The sequence below is a fragment of the Thermobia domestica genome, chromosome 16, assembly GCF_964235325.1.
Source record: "Thermobia domestica chromosome 16, izTheDome1.hap1.1, whole genome shotgun sequence".
In the NCBI taxonomy this organism is placed as follows: Eukaryota; Metazoa; Arthropoda; class Insecta; order Zygentoma; family Lepismatidae; genus Thermobia; species Thermobia domestica.
The window spans coordinates 30,655,776-30,668,815 of NC_137469.1; the positions used below are offsets into that span (position 1 = coordinate 30,655,776).

General features: G+C 37.3%; 1 protein-coding gene across 2 annotated transcripts in view; it reads left to right on the plus strand.

Moving 5' to 3' along the window:
* The window catches only part of Nrg (Neuroglian), a 103,270-nt gene that overhangs the window by 59,842 nt on the left and 30,388 nt on the right, over positions 1–13,040 (plus strand). For both annotated transcript variants that reach the window (XM_081742238.1, XM_081742239.1), the window contains exons 15-19: positions 2,265–2,499; positions 5,492–5,613; positions 5,777–5,963; positions 9,717–9,987; positions 11,557–11,721. In XM_081742238.1, the coding sequence (XP_081598364.1) occupies positions 2,265–2,499; positions 5,492–5,613; positions 5,777–5,963; positions 9,717–9,987; positions 11,557–11,721 (980 nt within the window). The remainder of the gene's footprint in view (positions 1–2,264; positions 2,500–5,491; positions 5,614–5,776; positions 5,964–9,716; positions 9,988–11,556; positions 11,722–13,040) is intronic.

The window sequence follows — 13,040 nt, forward strand, 5'->3', positions numbered from 1 at the left end:
GACGCACTTGGAAGATCAAAAATAGTCCCCATTAGCATCGACGAGCTTCTGCTAACGTTCTGAAAGGCCATGGATTCCATCGCGGTAGAACTTGGTGGACTGTGAAGCGAAGTAGGTATCAAGTGCATTTTGCACCTCTAGTAGGGATTTGAACTGGTTTTCTCTAAAGTGATTGTCTAAGGAACGGAACAGGTGATGTCGGACGGTGCAATGTCCAAGGAGTATGGCGGATGCAATAGTGTGTCTCATCCAAGGCGTAGAGTGGTGTCCCGGGTCATCCTACCTACATGGGGCTTAGTGTTGTCCTGTAACAGGAGGACCCCTTTGCGATCCAGAAGTAGTAGCACCATAATTTTGAGTTTTTCTTGAATACGGCTCAATTACTGACAGTACACAGCTGCATTGATGCCCTGACCAGCTGGTACCAGTTTCCGATGCACAATGCCGCGGGCACTCCACCGAACACACAGGAGGACCTTTTTTGGTGCAGTTCTGGTTTCGACTGTTTTGGAACCGGTTCATGGGATGCTAACCAATGATGATGATGACGCCGTGGAGTTTCGTACAGGACCCACTTCTCATCACATGCCAACACCCAGTCCAGAAATGACTTCTTCCTCAGACGGGACAGCAAAGAAACTCAGGTGTCTGCTCGCGTTGCTTTCTGGCCCGGAATCAAATCATATGGGACCCATAGACCCAACTTCTAGTGCTTCCCAAGTTGATGGAAGTGCTGCCGAATGGTTTCTCCACTCACACTGAATTGTAGTTCCAATTCCTCACATGTTTAGCCACTGTTCGCCTCATTTGCTGCCTGAAGATCTTCATTTTGTATATGTGTTGGTCTTTCGGCACATGGTGCGTCTTTGACTTAAACTTACTAAACCACCGCTACACTGTCCACGGAGCTACGACACCTTTACCAAAGGCCTGGCATATATTCCGTCCTGCTGCTGCAGCGTTTGACCCCAGTTTGAACAGCTGATGCTCTGGGAGGTCCCATATTCACTCTGTCCTTACTCAAGTTCACGCTGTAACTGAACTGCCACAATCAGGTAGTATGTTGGATATACCCACACCAACAACTGACCTTCGCCTTATCTCCATTCGCATTTAAATTACGGTTTGAGGGCCAATTGAACACAGAACTCCACAAAAAGCGACAGAGCTTTCTTGGTTACCTTTATACTTCATGCTCATACTTTAGCTTTGATCTGTATGGATAAGTTTTACCTTTTATTTCGTGCTTGTACCTCCGGTGGTCGAAGTGTTTCAATCTCTGTGTCACGTGACTACATACTGCAAAGCTCTCATTTAGTATACAGAGTGCAGAAGCAGTTTGCGTAGTTGAAGTTGGTATTCCATACTAGTCGTAATCGTGGAAATTGCTAATACTTGGATATTCTTTTCTATTGATATATTCATCTTATAGAGGGCAGGTTTCTGAATGCGGGCGTGTATGCAATGCATCACACCGATGCAGTACGGAAAACTTTATCACACGTGTTACTCAACTTAGACCTGTGATATTTCTTGAGCAGACGACGGATATTTCATCCATATATTAGACTTCCGCACTATGTGCTCAACGCAGATATGAGATACTGTTTCACTTACAGTACTCTGATTGAATACCACACTCTTCACCTTTTTGATAACTTATATCTGCGTTGTACTGAAGGAAAATGTGCATTTTTTTGTTTGTTTGTTTGTTTGTTTCGACGTGGATGATCCACGCCCTCTTTCTTCACTTTCACCAAGAAAAAATTCACTCGTCCACTCGTATTTTCTTCAGAAAAAAAAAAAACCTATATAAATTCTTGTATCTCTCTCTCTTGAGCGGTCACACGTTCTTTATAGCGTGTAACGTGACGTAAATTCACTACTTGTGTCATGGTTTTCATGCATGATGTTTCTAATATTAAATCCTCAAATTTCGGAAGCATTTGCTTCTTGTTTGAAGTCTTTTGCTTTCCTTTATTCATATTACGGTTGGAGTACATGCTTACAACTAAAAGCAATTGTTTCACTTGCTTCACCTCCGGTTTAGCAAAAACATTTGTTCCCATTTTTACTCATACACTTTGCAGAATTTAGCATTGTTTTTTTAATTAATCGATCCAGTGTGTGCTTTTATTAAAGGGGACGAATAAATAGATGTCAAAACCCTTGAACAGAAGTTCCTTCTTTGTGACTAATGTAGTTACCTGTTTAAGTTCATGAGTTTCAACCTTAATACTAAGAAGTTCATTTGTGTTTTGCAGCCGATGGCAGAAATAGAACACAACGCCCCACGTTTCCATTATAGAGTGTACTGGAAACGTGATATCGATGGTGAGCAATGGAATGCAGAGACCATAATGGATTGGCAGACAAATAAGCTGATAATTCCCAATCAGCCTACGTATCAACGGTATCGCATCAAAGTGGTTGCAATTAATGAAAGAGGCGAAGCAAATGTTGCACCTCAAGAAAAAATAGGATATTCTGGAGAGGATGGTAAGTTTCAACAAAATGTTTGTTTTCCATATTAATTGTATTTAGATCATTTGCTTACTAAGACAATAAGTTATTGCTTTTTCTGTACCTAATGTATTGTAACTTTAAAAAGTGAAGTATATTATAAAGTGAAATTTCTTGTTCTAGTCTGCTTTTTAACTGTAAGGAAAAGAGTCGTATATCTTATCAAACAATTTAAAAAGAAGTACTACAGTGTTGTGTTTACTGCTTAGGAAAACCTCGATCGTAACACATTTCTGAAGTCAATTGCGTAACTACTCGGTAGGACCATGTTACCTATTTCAAAAACGTGTATAAGAGGGACCATAGGCACCGACTTGAAGAAAATATTGGAGGGCCAAACAATGAATAAATATATCATAATATTCAGCCGTTTTCTATCAACTGCTTAATGAAGGAAGGGGGGGAGGGGCTTCCAGGATCTCGATGACCTGCATCCGCTCCGCTGCGAAATTCACGACCTAAATCAAGTTTGCCTAAAGACATTAAATCAAATTCAAGTTCAAAATTTGGAAACTTCACTGTAAGTTAGCGCATCACAGTGATTTTCCCTTGTTATACCAGTGCTGCCATAGTGTTGATTGAAACTTCAGTGCTCTATTAAACACAGCTATCGAATAAGAAGGGTGTTCCTAATATTGAATTAAAGGTACGACAGAAATTCTTACTGCTCTTGGTTAATTTTTCCTCAACTGGATTATATTGAGGGGGCGAGAACCCCATCTTTAAATATTGGGGGGGAAGTATCCTGCCCCCCCCCCAAAAGTCGGCGCCTATGCGAGGGACAGTAAAAAAGTTCCTGGGATTTCGTTGTAGCTATTTATTATCACAATATAAGTACACATTCAGTTAATCGCCTTCATAATAGGCTCCTTGAGAACACACACACTTGTTTCATCGCCCCTGCTATTGTAGAAAACAACGCTGAAAGTTCTGTTTTGGTATGTTCCGAAGTACAGCCGTTGCGATTGGTTTCAATGTCTTCTACGGTGGCAAAACGGTTACCTTTGAGGCCCTTTTTTGATCTTGTGAAAGAACCAGAAATCCGCTGGTGCTAAATCCGATGAGTAGGGAGGCTGGGCCCAAGATCAAAAAGGGCCTCAAAAGTAAATGTCGTGCCACCGTGAAAGATGTCTAAACCAACACGACGGCTGAACTTAAGAACATACCAAAACAAGACTTTCAGCGTTGTTTCCAGCAATGGTAGGAACGGTGAAACAAGTGGGTGCGTTCTCAAGGAGCCTATTATGAAGGCGATTAACTGAATGTGTACCTATATTGTAAAATTAAATTCCAGGAAGTTTTTGACTGCTCCTCGCATATATTTTATGATCAAATTTTCGTAAGTAAGGTGGAATATAGATAGTAAGTAGCAAGCGGTTAGTAACGCGTTTATTTATATATGTAAGCGTTATTGACTACTTGTTACTTGTTAACCAGCCTATGTATTTCCTAAGCGTTCCCTTCCTTTATCTATATTCTATCTTACTTTGAGATTCAAGATTGTCTTGTCATCATCATTAAATTTTGCTGATGTTAGGAAGTATTGCTGTCAGTAATTCATTTGAAGATATTGAGATAAGATAGGGGACTTTGGCTCAGTGGCAGAGCATTCACCACTGATGCGAAGGGTCCCTGGTTCGATGCAAGGTCACATGAGTTTGTGGTCAACAAGGCAGGCCTTAGGCAATTTTTCCGCCCCCTCCCTTGTCTCCAGATACAACAAATCTTAAAAACTACGATTTTAATTATGCTACCTGATCATGAACAACGAAGTGGAGGGGAAACACCACTCTCACTCAGAAAGGCCTAAACACTACAAATCTAATCTCGTTGTATTTGTTTTTCTATAAATAGTAATGTATTATGTTAGTAAAAAATGTAGCAAACACACCTGCAGAGGAAAGATGGTAATCCTTTTTATAAAATTCAATATCGAGCATCAGTCTCAATATATCAGTTTGCATTCCAGTGCAACTAGCTCTTTTATCTTCATTTCTTGATTTTCGTTCTAGATCTGGTAAAAAATTAACAAAAAACTTGTTTCCACCTTCAATGATGGGGAACTTGTTTGTGACAAAGACAAGACTAGTTTTCGTATCAAAACTATGATAACTAATTGACAGCAATCAAGCAATTCATCCTGGGATTTGTTTGCTGTAGTACTTGTCCATGTGACTTTAAACTAATGCGACCTAAAGATGTTTTATAAATGTAGTCCTCAGATAGGTCAGCTTAGTAAATTTAACTACCATCATCATGAAGTCTATTTCCAAAAAGAAATATTTATTTTAAATATATAGTTATGACAGATTTTGCCACTTCGTGCAAATGCACGTGTTGCATATATGGTAGAGCTGACCCTGGTGGTGGACACCATCATGTCCGTGGGTTTTCTCAGGGGTTCTCCCGTTTGCTTCCATGTTCCACCAATTCTTTAAAAAGTATTTACTTTCATTAATCATCTGTCTTCTTTTGTGCAAACGGCATATTTGTGGAATGTAAAAGTAGAAGTTTCATTATGAAGGGTAAGGGAAAAAAAGGGGGAATGTCACAAAACTGGATTTTCGAGAAACGGCGTTTTTATATTTTAAACCGCGTAATAAAGAATATTTTATTCAAATTTTTTACCCCGTTTTACATGGACATTTCGACATTTAGGCATGCATGGCATATACTGTCAAATAGTACTAAGAGTCACTAACAAATAGGACAAAGCACCCAATAAAGCACACACATCGACATTCCTAGTTTTTTCCCCTTACCTTTAATTTCATTTCATTAAGATATTCTAATAGTAAAATCTCATTTGACATTATTTTAGTTACAGCCTCTTTTGGCAACTAGCAATTTTGAATACCTTTCAAAGTGACATGGACAATATTGCTGTTATCTCCTGTATCTTTATCAATATTTTAAACATTGAATTTGGCTCACTTACGTAATCACTCTGTTCTTTGTTTCTTTACAGTACCAACGCGGGCGCCAGAGAATTTCAGGTGTGAAGAGGTGTTGGCAGATGGTAGAAGTGCACTGTTGAAGTGGGATCCAGTACCTCCGGAAAGTGTCCGAGGAGAATTCAAAGGCTATAAGGTACGTTAATAGTTTTCATCTTTGTTTTTTGTTTATTAACATCATCGAAATAAAACTAAGTGTTAAAATACAAAAAGTTTAATTGTATAATTAAAGCCATTACCCAAAATCCTTTTCTGTTTGTTGGTATACCGCATAAAAGATGCATTTCTGATATTTATAGATCCAGACATGGACTGAGAAGGATGGTGAGGAAAACCTTCGCGAGTTTGTGATGCAAGCAGAAGCTACCAAGACACTTCTGGACAAATTTGTTCCACACACCAAGAACTTCGCAAGAGTACTTGTATTCAATGGACGATACAGTGGACCACCGAGTGAAGTATTAAGCTTCGATACACCTGAAGGAAGTGAGTATATTGGTGAAGGTTCTTTATAAGTGAATAAATAGTGTTATTTAGTAATATTCTGCTGCCTGGGAGGTTTCGTACCAACCCATTTGCGGACTATTCCATTATTACCGTAAGTAGTTCCAGTGATGGGCTTGATGCGGTCACCCTTAAGGGATCCCTAGTTTCTGCAAGTGGTTGATTGTGGAAAAATTGCTTTATTTTAACAATGAAAGAAAAAAAATCACAAAACCACAAAAAATGAATGAACTTTTCTTTTTTTCATTGACATGCTACGTCATTAAAATTATCATCGAAACTAATTTTATATTAGATATTAGTTTGTTTGACTTACACAGACTTTTTACAAGGAGTAATCAGAAAGTAAGGTTACAAAGCCTGCAGTGAAACATGTATATATTATTTCATACAACCAATACAGCCACCAGATAGTACATACATTTGTTTATTTTTCGACATAGTCTCCCCATCGGTTGAGGCATTTGTCGCATCGTGGGATGAGTTTGAAGATTCCCTGCTGGTAAAAATCCTGTGCTTACGTGTTCAGCCTCGTTGTCATGAAGTGTTTTACCTCTTCGTCTGAAGCGAAGCAACGGCCTCCTAGGTGCTTCTTCAAGTGCGGGAACAGGCGAAAGTTGCTTGGAGCTTGGTCCGGGCAGCAGGAAGGATGGTTGATGATGACCTAGCGAAACTGTTTCAACAGCGTGGTGACATTTTTCCTCTACAAGCCGCTAACTTTTCGACACCATTCTGCGACATGCTGACGAAACATTACAGTCTCTCCGTAAACCTCTTATCAGCTGCCGGTGAATTTCAGCCGCGATTACATGTTTCGCCCACAGAAATCGAATAACTGAGCGGATTTCTTCGTAAGACCAGTTTCCCAAACGAGTCGCCATTTTGTTTACATAAAACTAGCGCCGCAGGTGGCGAGTGACTGAAACTCTGCACAGTTGCCAACTCAATGTGTTAAAAGTGCCACACACTCACCATTCCTCTTTAACAGAAGAAACTTCTTGAAATATCGTCCTTGTAACCTTAGTTTTTGATCCTCCATCGTATAAATAAGAGTAATGATTATTTTCTAGTGTAAAGAGCGTTATTATTATTTCTTTCTGGTTTTTAGAGCTTTTTATTATTTTACTTTTTAGCGCTTTTGTTGAATTGTTATTTTTTTCATTTACTGATATTCTTTGTCTTTAAATTATTCACTAAAATTCAAAATAAGTGGGAGTGAGCGTAGCGAAGAGCTGTAAATAACCAACCTCACTAGCACTTGAGGACTCTTCTTCACATCGTCGATGTCAATGTGTAATATTGAAGTTCAGTCTCATGCATCAGCGTTTCTCAAATTGTGGTTCTCAAAGTGGTCAGTTCTTGTGATCTTTTTAGATTGAACATTTGTTCGAAACTGGTAAAAGCTAAAATCCCACTCAATAGTTGAGAATCTCGAACGGAGTTTGGGAATTACATAAGCAAACGTCTTTGACTTCCATTCCCAGGCACTTTATCCTCTGCTGTACAAAGTGTTCTTGATTGTCTTCAGTTGTTGAAACTAATATATATTTCCGTCTTTAAATGCCAATAAAAGTGAGGTAATTTATTATGATTATAGGGGATGGCAAAAGAAACCATCGTAATGAACATGCTTGGGGATCGAACTTGTAATCCATCCATCACTCGTACATTGACAACTTCGCTAATAGTCTGAATGCATATAAAGCTATCCGCACATAAATGCTGTTACAATGCCAGTTGTGATGTGATTCAAAGGAAACGAAGTTTTGTTTCAACCTCACCACAAATAACCACAATATTTAGAGGTGTATTAAAAGTAATACGAGTTTCCGGTAGAGTTTCTTTCTATGCAAGTTTAAGTAGTACGCGGCCATCTTCTACAATGACGTGTCGTTCTTCCCGCTTCTCAGATGAAGCACCGCCTACGGATCTAGAACCCAGACGTAAACAGTACTCTCAAAACTCTCGTTACATATATATTTTTATTCATTTCTGCTCTCATTGGCTGAAGCATTATTATGACTTATAAGCAAAGTCAGGGAGAGTATGTTATTACTCCGGTTCTTACGGATGAGGTTCAAACATTAACAAAGACTCTATTGTAACGTAAAATGTAAGAAAATACAAAATGAAAACTAAATGCACTTCTTTAAGTCCATTGCACAAAATAAAATTAATATCCCTAAAAATTGGTTCATAATAAAAATCACTATAAATTTTAAAACTTCCGTAATAATATAAGTCTATTGGTGTTAAGATTCTGCTTAAAAAGTAAGTTTAAAAACAGTGGTAAATTTACTTTCGAAGGTGCAAAAATAGTTGAGAAAAACTGTCATGAGTTACCAATCTGCCTTGTATAGTACTTGCATTTTATTAATCCGTGTTACTTATCTATAAAAAGAACTATTAGTACATGATACATTTCATATACTAACGTAGATGGTGCTTCTAAATGGAAAATAATAATAAAGTACGGATTGTAATTAAATCCATAAAGAATACTTGAGACTTATCTTAATTTGGAGAATTTACCTAAATACAATCACACACACAAGAAAATAGCTCAATTTCGATGTCAATAATTATGTTCAAAAATGGAGTATATTAGAAATTGAAGTGATTTCAATAGTTTTGCAGAGAATTTCAGTTACTGCAAGCAGTGAAGTTGGTTTGTTCTAATTAGCAAATCCTTTTACAAGCTATTTATATTAAAGAAAGAAATCATAAAAGGCAGCACTCTTAAACTTGTTTGTAGATCGTAGATAGGTTCTGTGGGGTGCTATAATGATTACCTTTACGATATGAAGAAATAATCAAATGATCTTTAACGTGGAAACATTTTATTTCAAATCACCATAACTTCATCTGTCGAGATTCAGACGTTTTCAGTGGCAGAATATTAAAAAAAAAAAAAAAAAAAAAAAAAAAAAAAAAAAAAAAATAGAAAAATTAAATTATACTATAAGAACTTAACTGTATTTTACGGACTATAAGACACTCCTTAATTTTTAAGCAATTTAAAAAAAGACCGTAACATTTTTACCATTTTTATTATTAGATTGCACGTTTGGTGGGGAACGATGTTTCGTCGTAAGTGGGTTGGCGTTGCCATCCGTTTTCCGAGCGTGACGTCATGAGTTGTCGACTAACAGATCGACTGGTTAGTTCCATCGTCGCATGTTAGAGGCGTTACGATTCGCCTTGTTTTCAGTTTTTCGCAGAGTTTACGGTCTGTTTATTCTAGTCTGTGGTTCTGGGTTTGTGATGGCGGGGCGGGAGGGAGACAGTGTTAGCAAGCTTGTAAATTCCCGTAACTCACGTTCGTCTCATCGGAGCACTGCTGCTGCCAGTTGAATCCAGTGTTGCCAGATAGATATAGGTTTCCCGCGGCATCGAATATTTTGCCATTTTTAAGACGCGGGAATTTTAAATCAAATACTGGACATTTTTATATTAATTTCGAGTATGAGGCATACCTGAATTTTGGAGGCAATTTTTCGAAGTAAAAAGTGCATCTTAAGAGTCCTTAAAATAAGGTGACTAAATCGTTCAAAAAGTACTTTGCAATTTCTAAATGCTATCTCCGTTCTAGTTTTACAACAAAATGAATCCTGAAATGCCATGAATTTAAAACAATTGCCATAAAAGCAAAGCAAAAAAAAAAAAAAAAAAATCTTTTCTCGTTTGTTAAAAAATATGAAATTAATATTTTTCTGTTTCCTTATGTGTGTTCAGAACCTGGATCCGTTGCATCATTCGAAGCTATTCCAATGGGATCATCTGCGTTTTTCTTAATATGGAAGAAGCCCGAGCAACCTAACGGAATTTTGACGGGCTATCGGATATACTATCAGACTGTGAAGGGAACGAAAGTGGGTCCAATGGTGGAACGAGATCCTCAAATAACAGACCCAAAACAAACACGAGCGAAGCTTGCTGGATTGCAGCCCGGAACCAAATACAGAATACATATTGCAGCTACAACCAAAGCAGGAGAGGGAGCAGGGTAAGTATAAATGTGAATAAATAAAAACGAATTATCTTGTATTTGTTCTCTCGTCATAAACAAACTACTGAACATATCTTTGTGATAATTTGCATAAAGATAATCCCTATTTGCCAGTATAGATTTAATAATTATCATAATCGCAATAATTGATCGCTAAAGTCATGGATCTCAGTGGGAAGAGATCGCACGCTCTGTGGCTGATGGAACAATGAAAAGCTTTCTCTCTGGGACCTCGCTGGCTCAGGGGTAGGACGCTCATCTCCGGTGCGTGGTTCGATTTCAGTTGCTGTCAAGTGAGTTTTCTGGTACGCGTAGGTTTTCTCAGGGATCTTCCGTTTCCTCGCACACCCTTCATTTCACCAAGTCATTCATTAATAACATCATCGTCTTCCTTAACCTCTGTGAATAACTTGGAACATTAAACTTTCTTTTTTTTAACTTTTTTAAGTTCTACTCCTTCTTCTATGACTTGTAGGCTAAAGCAAAAAGATAATAAACACTAAATAATGATAATAGAAGAATTAATGTAATTAATATAATCGGAGGAAAAGAAAAATCCTCGAGAATATCCACGAACATGTTTCCACCACAAGTTTTATGACGGTGTGAATCGACACTTATTGAACCGCCGTGTACTGTGTATTTATATTATGAATTGGTGCACAACAAGTAGTGTGTTCTTCTGCGAGATTTTCTTTGTTTCGGGATTTTAAAAAATGCATATAAAAATAAATAAAATGGTAGAATATTGACCTAAGTTCAATCCTCCCATGGATCTTAGTGTACCTATAAGCGACGTACCTATGCCAACTAAACTAAAGCTCATTTACATTAATTTGCTTGTCTCGTGAACTAACCAAACAAAATATATTGTTCATACCACATTTGGAACAGAAAATAGTATTATTAATGGTACATACTATAATAATGTTATTGTATTTTTTGTATTGTTATAACATACTGGATGTTGTTAGTGAAACAAGTATCTTTGCTACATACAACATTCACCACCTGATTTTTTTTTCCCACCCGGAGATTTGGCAGTAGTATGCTGCGAACTCATTTGTTGATACCATCCGACAGTAAGACTGACGTGGTCTGTAATACTTGATTACCATTTTCCCCATGTTGTAATATAAAAACTCTCTAACATTCATCTTTATTTTGGAGCGAGTTTCTCGAGCTTAGCAAAATATCGAAAGTATGGTGTTAGGCAAAATCATATTCATGAATGGCTTTCGGGGCCACGGTAGCTCAGTGGTAGAGCGTTCACCTTTGGTGTATGGGGTCCCTTGTTCATTCGCGCCAAGTGAACTTCGTGGTGGACAAACACCATATACGTGGGTTTTCTCCGGTTCTCCCGTTTCCTCCCACTTTCTTTATTTCACCATTTCCATTTCTCATCATCACCGTCTCCTTTAGCCTAACGGACATAATCGTGGGACGTAAAGTTGAAAGATTTATTATTATTATTATTATTATCATGAATGGCTTTAGTTGAGTGTCACAATAGTGGATGTGCCCTATGGTTTGCTTTAAGATAGTTTCTCGTTATTCTTATTACAGATATTTCATCGAACAAAAGACTCGAAGTGCTGCGGCAGCTTATCCTGATCCACCTGAATTTAAGTGGTATAGGATGCCTTCAGACTCTTCAACAGCAAGCATCAAAGTTGTATGGCTTCCAAACATTGAAGGCAGACCAGGATCTCACTTCTATGTTCAGTACAGGTAAATATGAGTAGAAATGATTATAGCTTAATTTAGGGAAAACTGTATAATTAATTTTTGCCTTACCGGAGTTTTCTATTCTAATAAGGAGCCGTAAGGATCATTATTTCATTTATTACTTTATGGACGTACGTTTAGATTGATTCAACGAAATAAATGGACGAATTAATTTATTGGTTAAGATTGTGTAATAGGTTAGATAGTTGTGATCATATAGTTTATCGTAAGATGTCAGTTAGTTAGCTGAAGTATTTTATTATTTTAACACAATACTAACATTAACCTTTATATTCATTTGGGATTTTTTTCTACATTTGGGGGGTCATTTTGACCCCTTGACTTTTTTCTTGTTTCTTCGAACATTGTTTTGTAATCCTTGTTTGAAACCTACTGCTAGGACATATCAATACTTTCACGCAATATTTTCTTAATGATTTCCCATTTAGATACAAGGGCTCCATAAATCTCGCTTATACCAAGAAATATAACTTTATTATCAGTTTTTCATAACAAATTGCTATTTTTGCGAACTTTGATATGTAAGTGAACATTGCAAAACTTATACAATAGGTGAACTCTTCATCTATTGTGTGCAAGGGTTTTAAACTTGTCACTCCTATATCCATGTACAATGTTATTCATGTTCCTCTAAAATAAGTTCCTGCAAAATTGCATCGTTTGTGAGACCACTTATATATCACCAGACTTATATATCACAAAACAGTAACCTATTAGACTACACGCAGATTTTCAACATCAGTCATCTCACGTAATGAAAATCTCCCATCAATTAGAGAATCATCAGGCATTTTCCTTACACTTCCTCTTCTTCCTCCTCTTTTTCATTTACTTTCTTATTCCTTTTCTTGAGTTTTTAAAAGACGGTGTAGTAACTATCATCACTTAAATATGAAACGTTGTTCAAAATTCCACCAAAAATGAACAAAATTGAAATTAAATTAACTTCCCAAATAAAAATGCGTAGTATATGTAATAACTACATTCCTAAGAGCCTACTGCAAGATGTCAGAAAGAACCATTATGATTTTTAAAAAATTATACTCAAAATACAAAAAAGAATACCTGAGGGGTGGATTTGACCCCCGAAATGCATTTAAAGATTAATAGAGAACTGGCAGGATCTTAAAAGCCTTAGTGGGTGGTAATCGGAACTGTCCGAACAATCATATTCTCTTACTAGTGACATTGTAACTTATGTTCAACGACGTTGCCATAGCTTTGGTCCCCATTACACTTTGATTAATGGCTTACACATTGGGTTCTTTCTTTCTATATAGAGAAGGGGGAAATAAACAAAC